Here is a 20,671-nt window from a genome sequence, read left to right on the forward strand (position 1 = left end):
GCTATATTTTCATCAGCACTTCTTCACACAACGAACTTGCAGAACTCCCTGCCACAAGAAGTAGCAATGATCAAAACTACCTCAGATGGCTTTTAAAGAAGCGTTAGGTATGTTAGCAGAGGAGGATAAGCCTATCGATGATGATAAAACATGAGATCAAAATGGAACTGCCATGTTGGGAAGCAGTCTATCTCTGAATAGCAGGTGGTAAGGACAAACAACAGTTAATGCCCATCATCTTCATAACGCTAAGGTCCAATGCGAGGGCCTTCTGGCAGTTCCCTCACTGTGAGAAGCGAAGTTACAGGGGACCAGGCAGAGGGCCTTCTTGGTAGTGGCGCCCGCCCTGTGGAACGCCCTCCCATCAGATGTCAAGGAAATAAACAACTGACTTTTAGAAGACATCTGAAGGCAGTCCTGTTTAGGGAAGTTTTTAATGTTGGATGTTTCATTCATTTAATATTTTGTTGGAAGTTGCCTAGAGTGGTTGGGGAAGTATATTATTATTATTATTATTATTATTATTATTATTATTTGCATAACCTGTGTAAGCTTCCCAAAAGCATCTGCCTGGCCACAGCTGGAAACAGGATATTAGGATAGATGGATTATTGGTCTGATCTGCCAAGTTAATGTTAATAAAACAATGAGATATACATATGGAATAATTACTGCAGGGTGGTGATTTGTGACATTGCAAGACTGGGGTACCAAGCATTATAGAGCCATGAGCAGACTTCGATTTCTGAGCATGTTGCCGTGGGCACAATCCCTTTCGGGCACTTCTCTCCCTCCCCAGATCAGCCCTCCCCCAAAAGACAAAAAAAGTGTGCGCACTCAAACTTTTGCTTTTCTAAGTGATCTGGTTGAAATGTGGATCCAGTAGACTTAATCTGAGTCTCGGAGAGCACATGGCACTCAAAGAGGGTGTGGCATAGAACCCCTGACCATGAGGTCCAGTTGTGGCCGACTCTGGGGTTGCGGCACTCATCTCGCTTTATTGGCCGAGGGAACCGGTGTACAGCTTCCGGGTCATGTGGCCAGCAGGACTAAGCCGCTTCTGGCGAACCAGAGCAGCGCACAAAAACGCTGTTTACCTTCCCGCCGGAGCGGTACCTATTTATCTACTTGCACTTTGACATGCTTTCGAACTGCTAGATTGGCAGGAGCAGGAGCTCACCCCGTCGCGGGGATTCAAACCGCCAACCTTCTGATCAGCAAGTCTGAGGCTCTGTGGTTTAACCCACAGCGCCACCCGCGTCCCCATATCCCCCAATGGACAGGCGCAAATTCTCTGGTCATATGGGACTTTTGTAAAGGACCCTTCCAAGACCGGCGAGGGCAGAGCCGAGCTTCTGGCAAGTGTAAAAGCCCTTCTTGCATTTACAAGAAAAAAAGAAATATGCTGCTGGTCCACCTATATATCTCTCGATTTCTACAATTTTGTAGTCAGGCCACCTTGATCCGTCCTTTTGTCTCTCGGTGTCTATAATTCTTTGCCTAACCCAGGGGTCTGCAACCTTTAAGACAAAAAGAGCCACTTGGACCCGTTTCCAAAGGAAAAAAAAACTGGGAGCCGCAAAACCATTGCAACATTTAAAACAAATATATCTCCGGAGCCGTGATCTGACAGCGGGCGGGAAGGTGATGTCGGGACGGTGCGCCCCGCACGCACCGCCCCCATGCGACGTCACAGCCAGCACAGCGCCCGCCACAGAGAGGAGTGTCGGGGCGCACAATGCGCCTCCTCCCCTCGCTAGTATCCGCCCCGGAGCCGTGGCAAAGGTGTAAAAGAGCCACATGCTGCTCCGGAGCTGCGGGTTGCAGACCCCTGGCCTAACCGTTGCTTTTGCTTGGCCCAAGCCCAGACTTAGAAGGGCTTGAGGGTCAAAACCCAATTTCTGAAGAGTGTTATGGATGCTGAGATTCCTGCATTGCAGGGGGTTGGACTAGATGACCCTTGGCGCCTCTTCCTTCCAACGCTACAATTCTCTGCTTCCCTGCCCCAAGCCCTCCAGCGTTCAGCTTGGCTGCTGGATTCTTGCATTATTCCCTCCTCCCCTCCTCCTCTTCCCCTTTCGGTCGCCACTTCCCCATTCCTGACACCGGCTAGCCCTGCCTGCTTGTCTCCAGCTCAGCTCCAGGCCGTTTCCTGCTTCTCTTGATAAGATCCTCTCTCTCTGCAAAATCCCAGACTGGCTGGAGCTCTCTGCAAAGGTCACAGCCTGGACAGGCCTGAAATCTGGCGAAGAATGCAGCCGGCCCCTCCGGGGAACTCCCCTGTAGGAACCGGGGCTCCACATCTCTTTGCCTCCACGGGGTCCGGCGGTGCCAACCGGTGCCAACCGTCTGTTCTGTGATGGTATGACTTGGCGGCGCCCGCCTGGGCCAGCCTTGCAAAGCGCTGTTCCCTTCCTCTGCTGCAATCCTGCGGGAGACGTGGGATTCCATAAACACCATGCGTTTAAAAGCACGTTCAAAGCACATCCTCCTGCTCTGTTGAACTGTAGTTTTAACCCTCACAGAGCTACAGTCCCCAGCACCCTTGGCAAACTATAGTTCCCAGGATTCTCTGAGGAATGGCACATGCTTGGGGCAGAGGGCCCTCCCAGACTAAAACTGCATACAGTGGTACCTCAGGTTAGAGACGCTTCAGGTTACAGACGCTTCAGGTTACAGACTCCGATAACCCAGAAATAGTACCTCAGATTAAGAACTTTGCTTCAGGATGAGAACAGAAATCGCGCGGCGGCAGCGAGAGGCCCAATTAGCTAAAGTGGTACCTCAGGTTAAGAACAGTTTCAGCTTAAGAACGGACCTCCGGAACGAATTAAGTTCTTAACCTGAGGTACCACTGTACACAACATATATTTATAGCACACGCACAAGGCAAAACAAATTCTGGGAACTCTAGTGTGCTGGGAGCTGTAACTGAAGGGGTAAGCTACAGTTCCCAGGGTTCTTGGGCGACGGGATGTGATTTAACTGTATGGTGTGTGTTTTACGAGGTTAAAACACACAACTTTTCAAAGTATAAGGATAAGGAGGTTTGATACACGCAAAATGATAACGGCATTCTCTGCGAATGCATAAAGAGCATCAAATAATGCTACCGTAATTTACTAGGTAGCCAAGTACACAAGTTAGCCCGAGAGCTTGTGCTTTATTAAGGTGGCCAATTTGCTAAAAACTAGGTTTAAAAAAATGCAAGATGCATTTTAATTGTGACAAGGGCACCCCTTTGACCATGGGGGGGGGTGCGGTTGAGGACAGCGGGGGGGGGGGCTCATGGGTTTGTCGCCACCCATCCCCCAAATCTTTGGAGCTGCCTGCTCAAAGAGGATGGGGGCAGCCCCGGGCGCCAGTCAAATCTTGCTTATCTCCCTGGAAAATTGAAGGAGGAAGTGTAAGAGATAGCCAGCTCTGAGCCATCAGACTTGGACGCCCTCCGTCCTTAAAGGGGCAGCCTTTTTCCACTGCTGAACAATTGCCAGATTTTTTTTTCTTTCTCCTTTCCCCACTATGCTGCTATAGCAGGTGCCAGACCAATGGGAGTTTACTCTCGGTCTGTGTTCCACTGCTGCCCCCCATTACTGAACTGGTGACTGGGAGCAGCTGCTGGGACCATATAAAACCAGTCCTGAAAGACCTACATTGGCTCCCCGTATGTTTCTGAGCAAATTTCAATGTGTTGGTGCTGACCTTTAAAGCCCTAAACGGCCTCGGCCCAGTATACCTGAAGGAGCGTCTCCACCTCCATCGTTCTGCCCAGACGCTGAGGTCCAGCGCCGAGGGCCTTCTGGCGGTTCCCTCCCTGCGAGAAGTGAAGTTAACAGGGAACCAGGCAGAGGGCCTTCTCAGTAGTGGTGCCTGCCCTGTGGATTGTCCAGATAAATGTCCAATAGATAAATACAGTGGTACCTCGCGTTAAGAACTTAATTGGTTCTGGAGATCTGTTATTAACCTGAAACTGTTCTTAACCTGAAGCACCACTTTAGCTAATGGGGCCTCCCGCTGCTGCTGCACCACCGCTGCACGATTTCTGTTCTCATCCTGAAGCAAAGTTCTTAACCTGAGGTAATATTTCTGGAGTCTGTAACCTGAAGCTTATGTAACCCCAGATACCACTGTAACTAAAAGACTTTTAGGTCATCTGAAAGCAGGGATGTTTTTAATGTTTGATATTTTTATTGTGTATTTAATATTTTGTTGCAAGCCGCACAGAGTGGCTGGGGCAACCCAGTCATATGGGCAATAATATAAATAATATAACTACGATGGTGATGGTGATGGTGATGCAATACAAGCTATAGCCTGAGCCCTTTTTGCAGCCCGCACTGCCACGTGGCAGGCTTCTTCTTTGGCGATCACTTGTAGCCGAGTAAGATTGTCTTCCATAAACACGGTTTTAACAATGAGTCAACAAAAGAGGTTTAAAGACTGTCTCAAGGCAAATCTAAAAAGAAAAAGAAAAAGTAATATAAACACCAACAACTGGGAAACACTGGCCTGCGAGCGCTCCAATTGGAGAACGGCCTTTACCAAAGGTGTCATGGGCTTTGAAGACACTCGAACTCAGGACGCAAGGGAGAAACGTGCTAAGAGGAAGGCACGCTTGGCAAATCCACACCGTGATCAACTCCCGCCAGGGAACCAATGTCCCCACTGTGGAAGGACGTGGGGATCCAGAACTGGCCTCCACAGTCACTTACGAACTCGCTCTTAAAACCGGGTTTATGGGAGGCAATCTTACTCGGCTACGAGTGATGGCCAAAGAAGAACTACAAGGAATAATAATAATATTGTGTAGGCAGAAACTTTTCCTTCTTGTACACCCTGCTGGAATAAACACCGCTTGGGCAGGATTGCTTAATGCGCTTTGTGCCCCAAAAGTTAATTTAATAGGATATACCTTTTTTTCATCTTAAAAAGCAGAGAAATCACCTTGCCAACAAAGGTCCGTATAGTTAAAGCTACGGTTTCCCTAGTAGTGATGTATGGAAGTGAGAGCTAGACCATAAAGAAGGCTGATTGCCGAAGAATGGATGCTTTTGAATTCTGGTGCTGGAGGAGACTCTTGAGAGTCCCATGGACTGCAGGAGGATCAAACCCATCCATTCTGAAGGAAATCAGCCCTGAGTGCTCACTGGAAGGACAGATCCTGAAGCTGAGGCTCCAAGACTTTGGCCACCTCATGAGAAGAGAAGACTCCCTGGAAAAGACCCTGATGTTGGGAAAGATGGAGGGCACAAGGAGAAGGGGACGACAGAGGACGAGATGGTTGGACAGTGTTCTCGAAGCTACCAGCATGAGTTTGACCAAACTGCGGGAGGCAGTGGAAGACAGGAGGGCCTGGGGTGCTCTGGTCCAGGGGGTCACGAAGAGTCAGACACGACTAAACGACTAAACAAGAACAACCTCCCCCCCCCCCCCATCCCTGGCACCAAGAAAACTTTCAGGTCAACCCTGGCAGCTGCCTGCTGCCATTGGCATGACTTGCCCTGGCAGAGATCCCTCCAGACCAAGGTTTTCCCCCCCAAAACTCTCCCCCCCCACCCCCACTGACGCCCCGTTTCCTCCCCCTGCTTGCTGCCTCCCACGCAGAGAGAGAGCGAGAAAGAGCGAGAGAGAGGCTGGACGGAGGAAGCCTGGGGAGGGAACAGCCCGCAAGAAAAGAGCTTGCCAGGAAGTCTGTGGGTTGAGCCGTCCTGGTCTCCTGGCGGGGTCTGCACCCAGTGGTGTGTCCAGCCGCTCTTTGCCTTCACAGTGAGTGTGATCCGCCCTATCTCGCTTTTGGACAGGCGTCTCTAACTCGCCGGGCAGTTAGGGAACCTGCTTGCTGCTGCTGGGTACCGGGGCGGGTGCATTAACATGTTAGATGCCCGCCGCGCGTGCACTGTCGCTTGCGCGGGGCGCACGGGTGATAATGTGCTAACCAGGGCCGGATTTAGGTCTGATGAGGCCCTGAGCTACTGAAGGTAACGGGGCCCTTTATATGTCCAGCTGTCCTTTGTCAACAACAAATTGTCGCTGGTTTTTTTGTGTTGAATATATGCTACATGGTAATTTATTAACCTAACAGGTATCTAAAGCCATTGGCACATAACAAAATATGTATTTTATCAAATGTTGAACTGAAACACAGTTAAGAAGAAGTCTATTAATAGTGAAATACCATTAAGAAGAAGTATGTTAATAGTGAAATAATTATTAAGCTCTAACAAAATTATTTTTTTATTCATCACAAACTTAATAATGCAAGAACTTTAATTGACATTTGGCAATCACGAAAGTTCCTTTCGAAACAGTTTACAAAGACTCATAATCTAGTCTCTAGAAACTTGCTGTAACATGAAATAATAATTGTAGGTTTTGTTTTATTTGTTTTTTATCTTATATTTTGGAAATGTACATCCAGGTGTTTTTTCCTTTAATTTTTTTTTGGGGGGGGGCCCCAAGAGAGTGGGGACCTAAGCTATAGCTTGTTTAGCTTATAGGTAAACCCGGCACTGGTGGTAATGTGCTGACAAGGGCAGAGGGTGGTGTGGGAAGGAGCCCCCGCTGACCAGAGATTTAAAGCTCTGTGATGCCTCTATAAACAGTCATGGCTTCTTCCCCCAAAGAATCCGGGGAGCTGTAGTTTGTTAAGGGTGCTGGGAGTTGATAGGAGACCCCCTGTTCCTCTCCTGGAGCTACAATTCCCAGAATTCCCTGGGAAGAGGGATTGTTAGTTAAACCGCTGTGGACATCGTAGCTGGTGGGTGCTGGGAACTAGGGTTCTCCTCTCAGCACTCTTAACAGTCATGGCTTCCCTAAAATAATATTGGGAGCTGTAGCTTGTGGAAGGTGCTGAGGGTTTTTAGGAGACCCCCATCCCCAGCAGTCCCCTTTGAGAACCACAATTCCCAGAGCGGTTTAACAGTCAAACCCTCTTCTTCATTGGAACCTCTGGGAACTATAGTTCTCTGTGAGGGAAACAGGAGTCTCCTAACCACTCTAAGCACCCTTAACTAACTACAACTCCCAGAATTCTTTGGGGAAGCCATGGCTGTTTAAAGCAGTATTATCACAGTGCTTTAAATGTAGGTTGTGAATGTGGCCCCTGGTTGGGTCAGTGTGGTTGGTCCCCACCCCATTTTTTATATATGATTTTTATTTATTTTCCATTTAACGTTATACATTCACAACGTCATTATCCACAATACCACCCTGGCTCTTTAGAGCCTATCAACGACTCATGGCTTTCGAAATTAACCTTTATAGCATTGCAATTTATACATTTTCCAGTTCCAATTAGACTGTTTACAGAACATCTCAAAATTTAAATAAATATAGAAAGATAGAAAATTTATCATTGCAAGTCTTCGGACAGCCCTGCGAGCGATGTTAATTGCTCACAATAATATTTGAAATATTGTATAAATTTACTCCAATCCTTTTGGAATACTTGATTGTGCGGATTTCAGATTTTTCCTGTCGGCTTCGCCAGTTCTGCAAAGTCCAGCATCTTTATCTGCCGCTCTCCTTTCGTTGGTACTAGGGTTTCTTTTCCATTTTGGGGCTTAAAGAATTCTTGCCACGGTTGTTACATACATAGGGTTTGCACAAGTCCGTGTGGGTTAGAATGTGGCTGTAATGCACAACGGATGCCAATTGCTTTGTGCTGTTGCACCGCTGGCTGGCCGCTCTTTGCAGGGAATCAGCAGAGCAGGCTCTGGGATTTTCAGCTGGGCTGCCTAGCTGTCTCCAACAGATGTGAGGAAGCGTTTGAGCATTTGAGAGTCAGAGGAGGTCTCAGAAATCATCTAGTCCACCTCGCTGCTCAATACCATTGCGGCTCCTCTGACAGATGACTTTCCAGCCTCTAGAGATCTCTTCATCTCTCAAGGGGCAGACTTTTCGCCTGTTTGTGAATAGTTAGGAATTTCTGCCTTCTACTGAGTCAGACCGTTGGTCCATGTAGCTCAGTACTGGTTACACGGGCTGGCAGCAGCTCTTTTGGGCAGCAGAGTCTTTCCCAGTTCTAACTGAGCCGGGGACCTTCTGCTCTGTCACTGAGTAATAATAATAATAATAATAATAATAATAATAATAATAATAATAATAATAATAATATGCCACCCATCTGACCAGGTTGCCCCAGCCACTCTGGGCGGCTTCCAACAGAATATGCAGAAACACAACAGACCATCAAACATTAAAGCTTCCCTATTCAGTGGTACCTTGATTCTCAAACTAAATCCGTTCTGGAAGTCCATTCCAAAACCAAAGCGTTCCAAAACCATAAAATGAAAGCAATAATCAATGTACTGTACTATAAAATAAATAAGACAGTATTGTAGGTGATAGTCATTGTTTGGATGGGGGGGGGGGCTTTTACCTATTTCCACAGTCACACAGTCAATCAATCAGTAGCTGAACTGGGTTTCACACAGTCACAAAAACAAATTACAGTGGTACCTCGGGTTAAGTACTTAATTTGTTCCGGAGGTCCGTACTTAACCTGAAACTGTTCTTAACCTGAAGCACCACTTTAGCTAATGGGGCCTCCTGCTGCCGCCGTGCCGCCGGAGCACGATTTCTGTTCTAACCCTGAAGCAAAGTTCTTAACCTGAAGCACTATTTCTGGGTTAGCGGAGTCTGTAACCCGAAGCTTATGTAACCCAAGGTACCACTGTAACCGAAAGAGCCTCAAAAACAAAAACACAAAATCAACAGCAAAAACAAAAGCGCCAAATGTAATCCATTCCAGAAGTCCGTTTTGACTTCTGAAATGTTCGAAAACGAAGACACAGCTTCTGATTGGTGCAGGTGCCCCAGAAACAATAGCCACCAACTGCATCGGACGTTTGGCTTCTGAAAAACGTTTGAAAACCGGAACACTTACGTCCGGGTTTTTGGCATTTGGGAACCAAGGCGTTTGAGTACCAAGGTGTTTGAGAATCAAGGTACCACTGTATATGTCAGGCTTCCTCAACCTCAGCCCTTCAGCTGTTTTGAGACTACAGTTCCCATCATCCCTGACCACTAGTCCTGCTAGTTAGGGATCATGGGAGTTGTAGGCCAAAAACATCTGGAGGGCTGAGGTTGAGGAAGCCTGGTATATGGAAACACTATAGACTATCACACATGAAAAGCTTCTCTATATAGCACTGCCTTCAGATGTTTTCAGAAGATTATGCAATTATTTATCTGATTGGCGTTCACAGGGTGGGCGCCACTACCAAGGAGGCCCTCTGTCTGGTTCCCCCCCTCTTCCCCGTCCCCCCCAAACCTCAGCAAAGATCATGATGCTCTGCCTGGTTGCTAAGCAACACCTCCACCACCTCTTGGTCAGCTGACTGCCACACTTGCAGAATTAACCCTTAAATTACAAGCTGAATGATCCTTGCACTTCCAACAGGCTACTTTACAGGGATGCAATTGAGAAGATGCTTTGAACGTGCGCACAAAAAAAATAATAATGTTGGTTTTGTCGTTCTGTCTCTATAAAGCCTCATGTTCCGGTCTCGGCGAGCCAGCTTGGCACAACGGCTTTGGAGGCACCGCTGCGTCACACCCGGCCCCGACGACAGCCACGGGGCATTGAAGCCGGCGGCTCTGGCCCTCTTCAAGAAGCTGAAGGAGAAGGAGCTGGAGCTGCTGCTGTGGGCGGTGGAGAGCAGGGGGGCGGGCGAGTCGGGCTGCGTCTGGGTGGAGTCGCGAGGCTCCAAGCCGGGCCTCCCCGCCTCGCTCCTCCTGTGCCGGCTCTTCCGCTGGCCCGATTTGCGCCACCCTCACGAACTCAAGCGCCTCAGCTTCTGCAAGAGCACCGGCGGAGAGGGCAGCGTCCACTGTTGCAACCCGCATCATTTCAGCCGGCTCGCTGTACCTGGTGAGGAACGCTGGAGGCGTTTTGGAGCCTTTGACCCTCCAGGTGTTATTGTTGTTGTTTAGTCGTTTAGTCGTGTCCGACTCTTTGTGACCCCATGGACCAGAGAACGACAGGCACTCCTGTCTTCCACTGCCTCCCGCAGTTTGGTCAGACTCATGCTGGTAGCTTTGAGAACACTGTCCAACCATCTCGTCCTCTGTCGTCCCCTTCTCCTTGTGCCCTCCATCTTTCCCAACATCAGGGTCTTTTCCAGGGAGTCTTCTCTTCTCATGAGGTGGCCAAAGTCTTGGAGCCTCAGCTTCACGATCTGTCCTTCCAGTGAGCACTCAGGGCTGATTTCCTTCCGAATGGAGAGGTTTGATCTTCTTGCAGTCCATGGGGCTCTCAAGAGTCTCCTCCAGCACCAGAATTCAAAAGCATCCATTCTTCGGCGATCAGCCTTCTTTATGGTCCAGCTCTCACTTCCAGGTGTTGGCGGACTACAACTCCCATCAGCCCTTGTAAGCTTGGCCTATGGCCAGGGACGATGGGTGTTGTGGTCGGGCAACAGCCAAAGGGCCACGGGTTTCCCCATCCCTCTCGTAGACACACGTCCCAACCAATCAGGGATCACAGACCAAATTCACATGCAGAGGTGGAAAGAAGGGGTGGGGAGCCCGGGGTCCAAGGAATGGGATGGACTCCAACTCCCAGCAGCCCCCAGCCATGCTGGCTGCATCTGGTGGACCAGAACGCCCATCATTCTTGGCTATCAGGCAAACTGGCTGGAGCTGATAGGAGTTGGGAGAGCCCAGAAAGTTCATGGGGGCCACAGGCTCCCCGATCTATTTTCCCCGGGGGCCGAACCTGCTCTGCGTGGACCTCCAATGAAGCTGAGCGCTAGGAGATCCAGGGCAGATTGAACAAAGTGCATAGTTAAACTATGGAACTCCCTTGGCTAAATTAACATACAAACTGCGAGAGAAGGACAACTGTGACTTTAGAGAAGAATGGGAACTCTTTACAAATTAATTTAAAAAACCAACAAAACGAGTTGGACTCCTTGGCAGGTTTTGAATAAACATACACAACTTTATTGATTGATAACATGGTAGACAGATAATGTAAGGTTATTCGTATAATTTTATAACATGCAGAGAATAATACGTGCTGAGAAATCAGAGAGAGGAGCTGAGGGAAGTCTCCGGGGGAGGGGAGGGAGGGTTTGAGGGGGTGGGGGGAAAAGGGGAGAAAATAATGAATATGATAATGTGTTGATATGCTGTTATGTTGAAATTGTTAATAAAAACATTTTTTAAAAAACACCTATGGAACTCCCTCCCACTGGAGGCAGTGAGACAGCCACCGATTTGGGTGGCTTTAAAAGAGGATTGGACAAACTGGAAGTGAAGCCTCTCTATGGCTAATACCCAGGACGTCTGCGTTCTCCTGCCACTGTCATTGCTTCTGAATAACTGTTGCTAGGAATCACAGGAGGGGAGAATTGCTGTCGCAATTCTGGCCCTGCTAGCGAGTTTCCCATGATGCATCTGGTCAGCTACTGTCAGAACAGGATGCCGGACTAGATGGGACATCGGCCGGATGCAGCAGGCTGCTGCTGCTGCTATTATTATTATTATTATTATTATTATTTACTACCTTTATCTTCCAACAATCTCAAGGTGGTGTACGTAGTTTCTCCTCTTCCCCATTTCATCCTCACAACAACCCTTTGAGGCTAAAAGATGGTGAATGGCCCAGGGTCCATAGCTGTCAACTTGTCCCTTTTCTTGCGAGGAATCCTATTCGGAATAAGGGAATTTCCTTTAAATAAAGGGCAATGTTGACAGCTATGCCAGGGTCACAACCAGTGAGCTTCATGGCTGACTGGGGATTTGAACCCTGCTCTGCCAGGTCCTCTAACCATTACACCACACTGGCTCTCAACATGTTCTTATGCTCTTCTGTATTCAACTCCCGCCATCCCTGTCCGTTATCCAATCTGGCTGGGGCTTATAAGATGCTGGACTTATTTTATGGCAGCACCCGCTGCCCCCCTAATCCTCAAGATATGAGACAAAGGATTTAAAAGCGGCTCATGCCTTCCCTTATTATTATTATTATTATTTTCTTTTATAGAGACCCCCCTGCCCCCCTACGGCAAGATCTCTCCTTTCGCAACCCCTCTGAAGTGCGCCAACACGTTGAACAACAACCGCAGAATATGGCAAGGTGAGAAATCGGGAGCCTCAGTGTGAGAGAGGGTCTGATCCTGCACATGGCTGACTCTGTGTCCAGGCTGTCAGCAAGGGAATAAATTTTCCCAGCAGGGATTGGAACCAGCTTCTGATCTGGTTTGTGGGCCGGTTACTCCCAGGTTGCTGAGACTCCCTGAAGGGATAGAACATCTGCTTTGCATCTGGTAGATTCCAGCTTCAATTCCAGGCATCTCTTCCGGGGGCGGCCATTCCAGAACAGGGGAACAGGGAAGCAGAGCTCCCCCCCCATCTGCTCTGCCCTGACAAGCCAGCCCCATACAGCCTCCCTGCACCCATCTCTTCCAGTATGAAGAGGCCCGAAACCAGGACATCATCTTCTGGGGCTGCACTATTGCACAAGTCTCGTGACCCGTGCAAGATTGCAAAAGGGCTTTTTTTGGACACAGCGCCCCAAAAGGGCTTTTGGGGGGCAGCGAACTTGCGTAGCACCTCTAAACACGCGCTTTGGGCTGCCGTGCCCCCCAAACTGCAGCCCCAAATAATGCGAGATCGTGGCGGCCATTTTGGCCGCCTCTCACAAGAAAAATCAGAATGTCCCGTTTTCGTCAGGACAGTTGGAGGGTATGTTCTCCTGTCACCTCGGGGCATCAGGCTGCCTCAGAAGGGAGAGTTGCGAAGCAGAAGGTTTATTCTATCAGCTTTGCTGGAGGCCCAGCTCCACCAGGCACCACCTGCCCCTGAACTGTGCCCACGTTTGGTCAATATAGGGCAACAGTTTTGAAATCTGTGCCTGAGCTTGGGTTTTCCTCTGCCCTCCCTGTCCCTCTTTCCTTGTGTGTTGTGCCTTTTTTGTTTTTAAAGATTGCAAAACCTGCAGCTAGGGACTGTCTTGCTTTGATTGTAAGTAAGTCGCCCCATCATTTTGGATGAAGAGTGGGGTACAAATACTCAAAATTAATATATTCTGGTCCTTGACTTTATGCCCCATCTGTGAGAGACTGAGCTAGACGGGACTTTGCTCTGATTTAGCAGTGCACTTCTTATTTTTGGCCGCGTGCGGACTGAAACCTGCCTCTCTCAGCACCACCCTGAATACTGGCCCCCATCCCTGTTTGAAAACCCTCCTGCAGTTAGAGGTCCTGATCCCGGCCACGCCGATTATGCTGCCCTCTTGAGAGGAGAATGAAAAGCAGGCAGGGAACGGCCCGGCCCAGAGGCCTTCCTGGATGCTTTGCAGAGCAGAAACTTTTCAAAAAGCGAGGGACGGACACCGACAGACGGCTGCCCCTGTTATTTCTGGTTCCCGGCGGCCGGGAGGAAGTTGCAGCCCGCAGAGACACAGACAATGTGCCCTGACGTACAATGCAGCCTGGGATCTGGCGCCCGGCCACGCCGCCACGTCTGAGCAAGCTCTCGGCGCCTGGGCTGCCTTTTCCTCTGTCCCAGCCAAAGATGTGGGACCCCAGCGAGAGACCGTGGGGCCTACGTGCTGCCTCTCAGCGCTCCCAGCCGGCCCCCGTGGGACTTCCCGCTCCCATTGTCCCAGGGCGCCTTTGTCTGAGCAGAAACCCAGGAGTCTCCTTGACCAGGAGGAACAGTCCATTCCTTATTTGTTTAATTCTATCAGTCCCTAGTTTTTTTTAAAAAAAAATATCTTATTTTTTGCCTTTGGGAGCTGTGCCTTGCCGCAATGGGGCCAAAGGGCCATAACTCAGTGGTAGGATGTCTGCTATGGATGCAGAAGGTCACTAGCTCTACTTATTACTTTATCTTAGAAGATTCTAGTCCTCATGGATCCAGATAAATAGCCGATTTAAATAGGAAGCTGCCTTACACATCGAGCTCAGTACCGTCTGCTAGGGTTTCCTGGACATAGCCAGGATTCGGCCATTGTAAACAGCGCCCAGGTGGAAATGGCTTAAATGCCGTGAAAATCTGGACGTATGGCAACCCATCTTGGAATAATAATAATAATAATAATAATAATAATAATAATAATAATAATTTATTTGTTCCCCGCCCATCTGGCTGGGTCTTCTCAGCCACTCTGGGCGGCTTCCACAGAGACCAAAAATACACTACAGTGGTGCCTCGCAAGACGAAATTAATTCGTTCCGCGAGTTTTTTGTCTAGCGAATTTTTTGTCTTGCGAAGCACAGTGTCGGAAAAGTTTTGGAAAAGCTTCAGAAATCACCAAAAACCTCAAAAAAGGCTACCACACCGCGTTCTATGAGTTGCTCCTCGAAGTCAAGTCGCAACTGTATTAACGGTGTTAAGAAAAAGGAAACAAACTTGCAAAAAACGCAAGACGTTTTCGTCTTGCGAAGCAAGCCCATAGGGAAATTCGTCTTGCGAAGCAGCTCAAAAACCGCAAAACCCTTTCGTCTAGCGATTTTTTCGTCTTGCGAGGCATTCGTCTTGCGGGGCACCACTGTAATATGTCACACATTAAAAACTTCCTTGAACAGGGCTGCCTTAAGATGTATTCTGAATGTCAGGTAGTTGTTTATCTCTTTGACATCTGGTGGGAGGGCATTCCACAGGGTGGGCGCCACTACCGAGAAGGCCCTCTGTCTGGTTCTCAGAAGTGTAGATTTTGGCGAATTCCTTAAAAATAGCTCAAAAACAACAACATTTTTTTGAGGGGGGGGGAGCTCAACCACTTTGGGCAAAACTAAAAAAAAACCTCAACAACTTTTGTGTCTGGATTTTCAGTTTTATGGCAACACCAATGGCTCTCAAGCTTTTTTCCTTTGGGCTGCACTTTCAGGATAAAAATTGCTCGCATCACACCGGATTTTTTCATTGATAAGAAATACGTTGGAAAACAAAAATACACAACTCCTAGCGGTGCTTGATTTATAACAAAGAACACAGCTACATTATAATATGACCACGGGGCATGTGGAAAGTATGAAACATTGCAGCTACGTAAGAACATGACTCATTCCCAGAATATAATATTGGTGGTCCTTGAATCTTCCCTTCCTATTTGCCATCCTCTCCTGCTACACCCTTTGAGAATCACTGGTCTGCACTGACCAGCAATGACTTCTCCAAGAGTTTTTGGGCAGGGGACATTCGCAGCCCTACCTGCAGATGCCGGGAATCGAACCCAGGACCTTCCACTCGTAAACTGGATGTTCTACCGCTGAGCCACACAGCCTTTTCCCCTTCAAAGACTCCTCCAGGACAACACAATTGTCAGCATCATTATCTATACCTTTGCATCTGTACATATCTGTACACATGAAAATCTCTGCCTCGTTTTTTTGTGTTTTTTTGTGGCATACAAATGCCCACCTTAACTTTGTGGTCTGATCCTGCAGGGCTCTCCTTAAAAGTTCTCAAATGAATTTTGGAATAAGTCGTTTTGCTGAGATCTCTCTGTTAACAAACAAAATCTTTCCATGTTTCCGCCTAGCTTTTTTTGAGGCTGTATGTGGGAACGGAACGGGATTTGGAAAGGAAAGAGCTTATTTCTCATCTCTTAACAGCAGCCCAGGGGCTCCATGGCTAATATCCTGGAAGACTTTTAATCTTAATTGTCTGGATTGCTGGTATTTAAGGGTTTGGCAAATTGCCCTTCCTTAAAAAAGATTATCTCCTAAACGAAAAGTATCTAAAAGGCAGAGCTCATTCATATACATGATATTATTTCTTGTGCAAATATTTTTATTTGTTTATTGCATTTATATACCAATTTTATCTTCCAAGGAGCTCAAAGTGGTCTATAGGGTTCTGCTCCTCACAACGACCCTGTGAGGTAGATTAGGTTAAGAGATGGTGACTGAACCAAGAGGAACTTCAGGGCTGAGTGGGGATTTGAACCCTGCACTTCCAAGTCCTAGTCCAGGGGTCAGCAAACTTTTTCTGCAGGGGGCCAGTCCATTGTCCCTCACACCTTGTAGAGGGCCGGATTTAAAAAACAACAACACGAATTCTTATGCACACTGCGGAGAAAAGCAATGACAAACCTAGACAGCATCTTAAAAAGCAGAGACATCACCTTGCCAACAAAGGTCCGTATAGTTAAAGTTATGGTTTTCCCAGTAGTAATGTATGGAAGTGAGAGCTGGACCATAAAGAAGGCTGATCGCCGAAGAATGGATGCTTTTGAATTCTGGTGCGGGAGGAGACTCTTGAGAGTCCCATGGGCTGCAAGAAGACCAAACCTATCCATTCTGAAGGAAATCAGCCCTGAGTGCTCACTGGAAGGACAGATCCTGAAGCTGAGGCTCCAAGACTTTGGCCACCTCATGAGAAGAGAAGACTCCCTGGAAAAGACCCTGATGTTGGGAAAGATGGAGGGCACAAGGAGAAGGGGACGACAGAGGACGAGATGGTGGGACAGTGTTCTCGAAGCTACCAGCATGAGTTTGATCAAACTGTGGGAGGCAGTGGAAGACAGGAGTGCCTGGCGTGCTCTGGTCCATGGGGTCACGAAGAGTCGGACATGACTAAACGACTAAACAACAACATGCACACTGCGAGGGGGGCAAGTAGTCTTTATCTTCCCAGGGGCTGCCGCCACCACCACCACCACTGCGCATTCTGGCCCACAGGAGCACCAGTGTGGTGGCAGGGGCAGGAGGAAGAGCAGAGCGGCAGCGGCTCTGCCAATCAAACGCCGCGCCTGGTTTACCTCAGCGCGGCACAGGGACATCTCTGCCAATCAAACGTCACTGAGGTAAACCAGGCGCAGTGTTTGGCTAGCAGAGCCGCCGCCGTTCAGTCTCTTCCTCCCATCGCTATTGCCTGAAGTCTCAGCTTTGCGGTGCGGGCTAAATTTAGGACCCAGGTGGGCCTGATCCTGCCTGGGGGCCATAGTTTGCCAACCCCTGTCCGAGTCCAACACTCAAACCACTACGCCAATTGAGGCGCCTGCTCACTCACTCAGTGCCATCAGTCTATGCAGATGTTTAGCTTATTTAAACCTTTGCTGGAACCTTGATTCTCAATAATGATGGAACTCACAGTTAGAGAATAATTTCATTTTTTATAAATCTTTGTTATTCGTGTGAGTTAATGCTTTGTGATACCTTTTCAGCCGCACTTTATCTTTGTACTTTCGTCCTTCCAGGCTGCTGCGCTTTATAATTTAAATTTACGAGTCACAGAATCATAAATAAATAATAATAATAATAAACCTTTATTGTCACTACACCACCTGTGTGCAGTGAAATTAAACAACCCCCCCCCACATACACTCAGACTTGTTCGCGCTCCGTGTGCTTGTCAGAAGTCAATTACACCACTATTTATTTATTTTTATTTTTAGAGAGTGGGAAGGGACCCTGAGAGACATCTAGCCCAACTCCTGCAATATAGGAATATGTTTGGGCTGCCATACATCCGGAATTCCTCAGATGTAGCTAGGATACGGCCCTCGTAAACAGCGTCTGGGAGGAAATTGCTTAAATGTTCGGGAAAATCCGGACGTATAGCAACCCATGTCAAAAGTGTCAATTTTGGCGTTCTTCTTCTTCTTTGGAGATTTTGCAAAAACTTTTATGTCCAAGTTTCCATTTTTTAAAAAATACGGCAACCCAAATTGAATATGTAGCTGGGGTATCTGCACTAAGTTCTTCTTTTTGTTATCTTTGCACTTTTCATTAGTTAACAAACTGATAATATTTTTTAAAGTTCTTGGAGGACTTTAACGTGGAGGAATTATAATATGCAGCTGATTTAGATATACTACTAAGGACCCACGGAGGGGAGTCCTAAGATTCGGAAGAGCCTTGTTTGATTTCGAAATTTCAACGTGTTAAATGTGAGATTTGTTTTGTAAAAACCAATAAAACCATTTAATAATAAAACTAAAAAGTTCTGAAGGGAATGCCTTTCTCTCCCCCCCCCCCCCGCAGACACCAGCCTCTCCCAGCGCTCCCTCAGAGACGGCCACTGGTGCAAACTGGCTTACTGGGAATACCGCCTTCGAGTCGGGAGGCTCTTCTCCGTCCACGACGACCACGTCAACATCTTCGCCGACCTCCCGGCTGGCAGCGGTTTCTGCCTGGGCCAGCTGGGCTCCAGGAACCGTAGCCAAGCCATCCAGCGAGCCCGGGCCAAGATCGGGCAAGGTTTGCTCCTGAGCCGCGAAGGCAGCAGCGTCTGGGCTTACAACCGCAGCGACCACCCTGTCTTCGTCTGCTCCCCAACCCTGGGTCCTCCCTGCGGCTCCGGGCCGGCTGTTCACAAGCTGCTTCCTGGCTACTCCCTCAAGGTCTTTGACTACGACCGCGCCGGCAACCTGGCCTGCTGGCAGGGCCACCACGACGGGCCCTACGATGCCCACAGCGTCCGCATCAGCTTCGGCAAAGGCTGGGGCCAGTGCTACTCGCGGCGGTTTATCACCTCTTGCCCATGTTGGTTGGAAGTTCTGCTGAGTATACCTAGATGAAGCGGGGGGCAAGGAGCCAGGAAAGGGGGCTGGTTTTGCGGGTGGTGAGGGGGGAACCCCCTCTCTGAGCCCTGGGGAAGTCCGGGAAAGATCTACGTATTATTTCCCAGCTTCCTCGCGCGGGGAGAGAGAGGATTCTGCGAGAGTCGGGTGGCTTTTGTAAGTTATCTGTTTCCTTATAAATATACGGGTTGAGAAGGTAGTGTCATATATATAAGTCGGGAAGGTAGCCTGAGGGTGAGCAACTTAGAGGTAGTCGCAAGGCAGAATTAGAGCAGGGCCCAACAAACTCGGGTTCACAGCAGAATTTTTCTTTTTTGCAGTTCACAAACCAGTTCAACAAGTTCAGTAGCTTCCTCCCTGGGAATTTTAGCACTTCTGCTAGGGCGGCTGCAGTTTTAAAGTTTCAGCATCCATCTCCCCTATGAAAAAAAACTACAGTTCTCAGGGAGGGGTTTTTTGGTTTGTTTTTTAAGCGAAACTGGTTTCAAACTGGATTTGTCGTGTAAACGCAGCTGCTGCTTTGGGGATGGAAGGCAGCCACTGAAAGCAGTCTGCTGGGGCGGAAATGACACCATTCAGGTTTGTAAAAGCTTCCCCCAGTGAAGCTGAACAGCAGTAAGTGCAGGTTGGAAAAGCAAAGGTGTGTTTTTTGCTGTCCATTTACAGCATCCACTGTAGGGAACGTTCCGCTGGCTTAGACGGCCTTAGAAAACAGAACTGGAGAGATTCCTGGAGGAGGATTGGCCCATCGACGTCTCTTAAATGTGATGGGTAAATGGAACCTCCAGTTCCAAAAGCAGTCTACCTCTGAATATCACGTGCTGGGGATCGGTAGCAAGGGAAATAACCCACAGCTTCCCACCTCGCTTGTAGGACACGGGTAGCCGATTTATACCAAATCAGTTAATTGGTCCATCTAGCCTGGTAGTATCTACACTGACTGGCAGCACCTCTCTGGGGTATCGGGCAGGATTCTCCTGCGACCTGGAGATAACCAGGAGCAAACCTGGGACCTGTCTGAATGCAAAGCAGATCCTCTACCACTGAGCTAAGGTCCTTTATGTAACAAAACAAAACCGTAAGATTCTAGTCCTCATGATTCTGAATAAACTGGTGAATTAAAGAGGAACAACGGGAGCTGCCTTAAAGTGAGTCCAGCCCTTGACCCGTCTGGCTCAATATTATCAGTATACCAATGGCAGCAGCACTCCAGGGTTTCAGACAGGCGGTCATTTGCAGCCAATTTCAAAATGCCAGCATTTGAACCCAGGACCTTTTGCATGCAGGGGAGATGCCGTACCCGTTGTAAACCTCTGGTGGGCTCCCTTTTGAGGACAGGATGCCAGGCTGAGATAAAACCCTTTGGTCTGACTATCAAGAGTTGTTGTGGAAAGAAGCTGGGAGGACAGCAAGTTGGAAAGCAGAAAAACAGCGAAGGAAATCTTGCTCGGGTCCCGACCCTTTTTGATCTCTTAAGTAAGCGCCCAGCTTCGGCTGAGACATTTCTTTATTTTTGCCTCCTTTTCTCTTTTGCTATTAGTGCGCCACGTTTATTTCTAGTGCGCTGCATAGAACACATAACTTGATATTTGTGCGGGGGGGGGGGACCAGGTGTGACCCTCTTCTCTGTTTGAGCAGAGAGAGGGGGTTCAGAGGGGATCCTGAAATGAGAAAGGAGGAGGAAGGGGTGTTTGTGAGGATGGGAAAGTAGGTCTTGAGGAGAGGGTCTAAGGAGAGAAGAGGAATAGATGGGAGGTTTGCCGGGGCAGAAGAAGGGGCTGGGAATGGAGGGTGGTTGTGGGAGCTGGAGGAAGTTGTACTATAACAAAAGTAGGAGCCTGGCAATACCTTTTGTAGGTGTTACGGGCCGAGCAATTTTATACCCAGTTTATTTATTTCATTGTCATTTCATAAAAAATTTATACCACTCGATTGTAAAAGGAAACCAGCAACCCTCGGAAGAGGTTTACAACAAGAATAAAGCAAATAACATGATCAATGCAGACTGTTTCAGAATCATAGTTTTTTTTTTGGGGGGGGGGGGAGTCCCTGCAATGGAGCTATCCCACACAGGGATCAAACCTGCAACTTTGGCATCATCAGCACCATGCTCTCTGGGGTTGCGGCGCTCATCTCACTTTATTGGCCGAGGGAGCCGGCGTACAACTTCCGGGTCACGTGGCCAGCATG

At 48.4% G+C, this 20,671-nt stretch overlaps 1 protein-coding gene across 1 annotated transcript; it reads left to right on the forward strand.

The window, feature by feature from the left end:
- Window positions 1-5,608: 5,608 nt before the first annotated feature.
- LOC310694257 (mothers against decapentaplegic homolog 6-like) lies at window positions 5,609-20,484 on the forward strand. The gene is made up of 4 exons (XM_083477327.1): window positions 5,609-5,766; window positions 9,495-9,874; window positions 11,993-12,085; window positions 17,943-20,484. The coding sequence occupies exons 2-4, from the start codon at window positions 9,499-9,501 to the stop codon at window positions 18,476-18,478; spliced, it is 1,005 nt and encodes a 334-aa protein (XP_083333453.1). The 5' UTR covers window positions 5,609-5,766; window positions 9,495-9,498; the 3' UTR covers window positions 18,479-20,484.
- The last annotated feature ends 187 nt before the right edge of the window (window positions 20,485-20,671 follow it).

This window comes from Podarcis liolepis, assembly GCF_965112155.1.
Source record: "Podarcis liolepis genome assembly, chromosome: 15".
Classification (NCBI taxonomy): domain Eukaryota; kingdom Metazoa; phylum Chordata; class Lepidosauria; order Squamata; family Lacertidae; genus Podarcis; species Podarcis liolepis.

Bases quoted from the DNA above. Each gene is read 5' to 3' on its own strand.
- LOC310694257 (XM_083477327.1), top strand. From the start codon at position 9,499: ATGTTCCGGTCTCGGCGAGCCAGCTTGGCACAACGGCTTTGGAGGCAC. The intron at 9,875-11,992 runs GTGAGGAACGCT...TTTCTTTTATAG, and splicing joins CAGCCGGCTCGCTGTACCTG to AGACCCCCCTGCCCCCCTAC. The intron at 12,086-17,942 runs GTGAGAAATCGG...CCCCCCCCGCAG, and splicing joins CAACCGCAGAATATGGCAAG to ACACCAGCCTCTCCCAGCGC.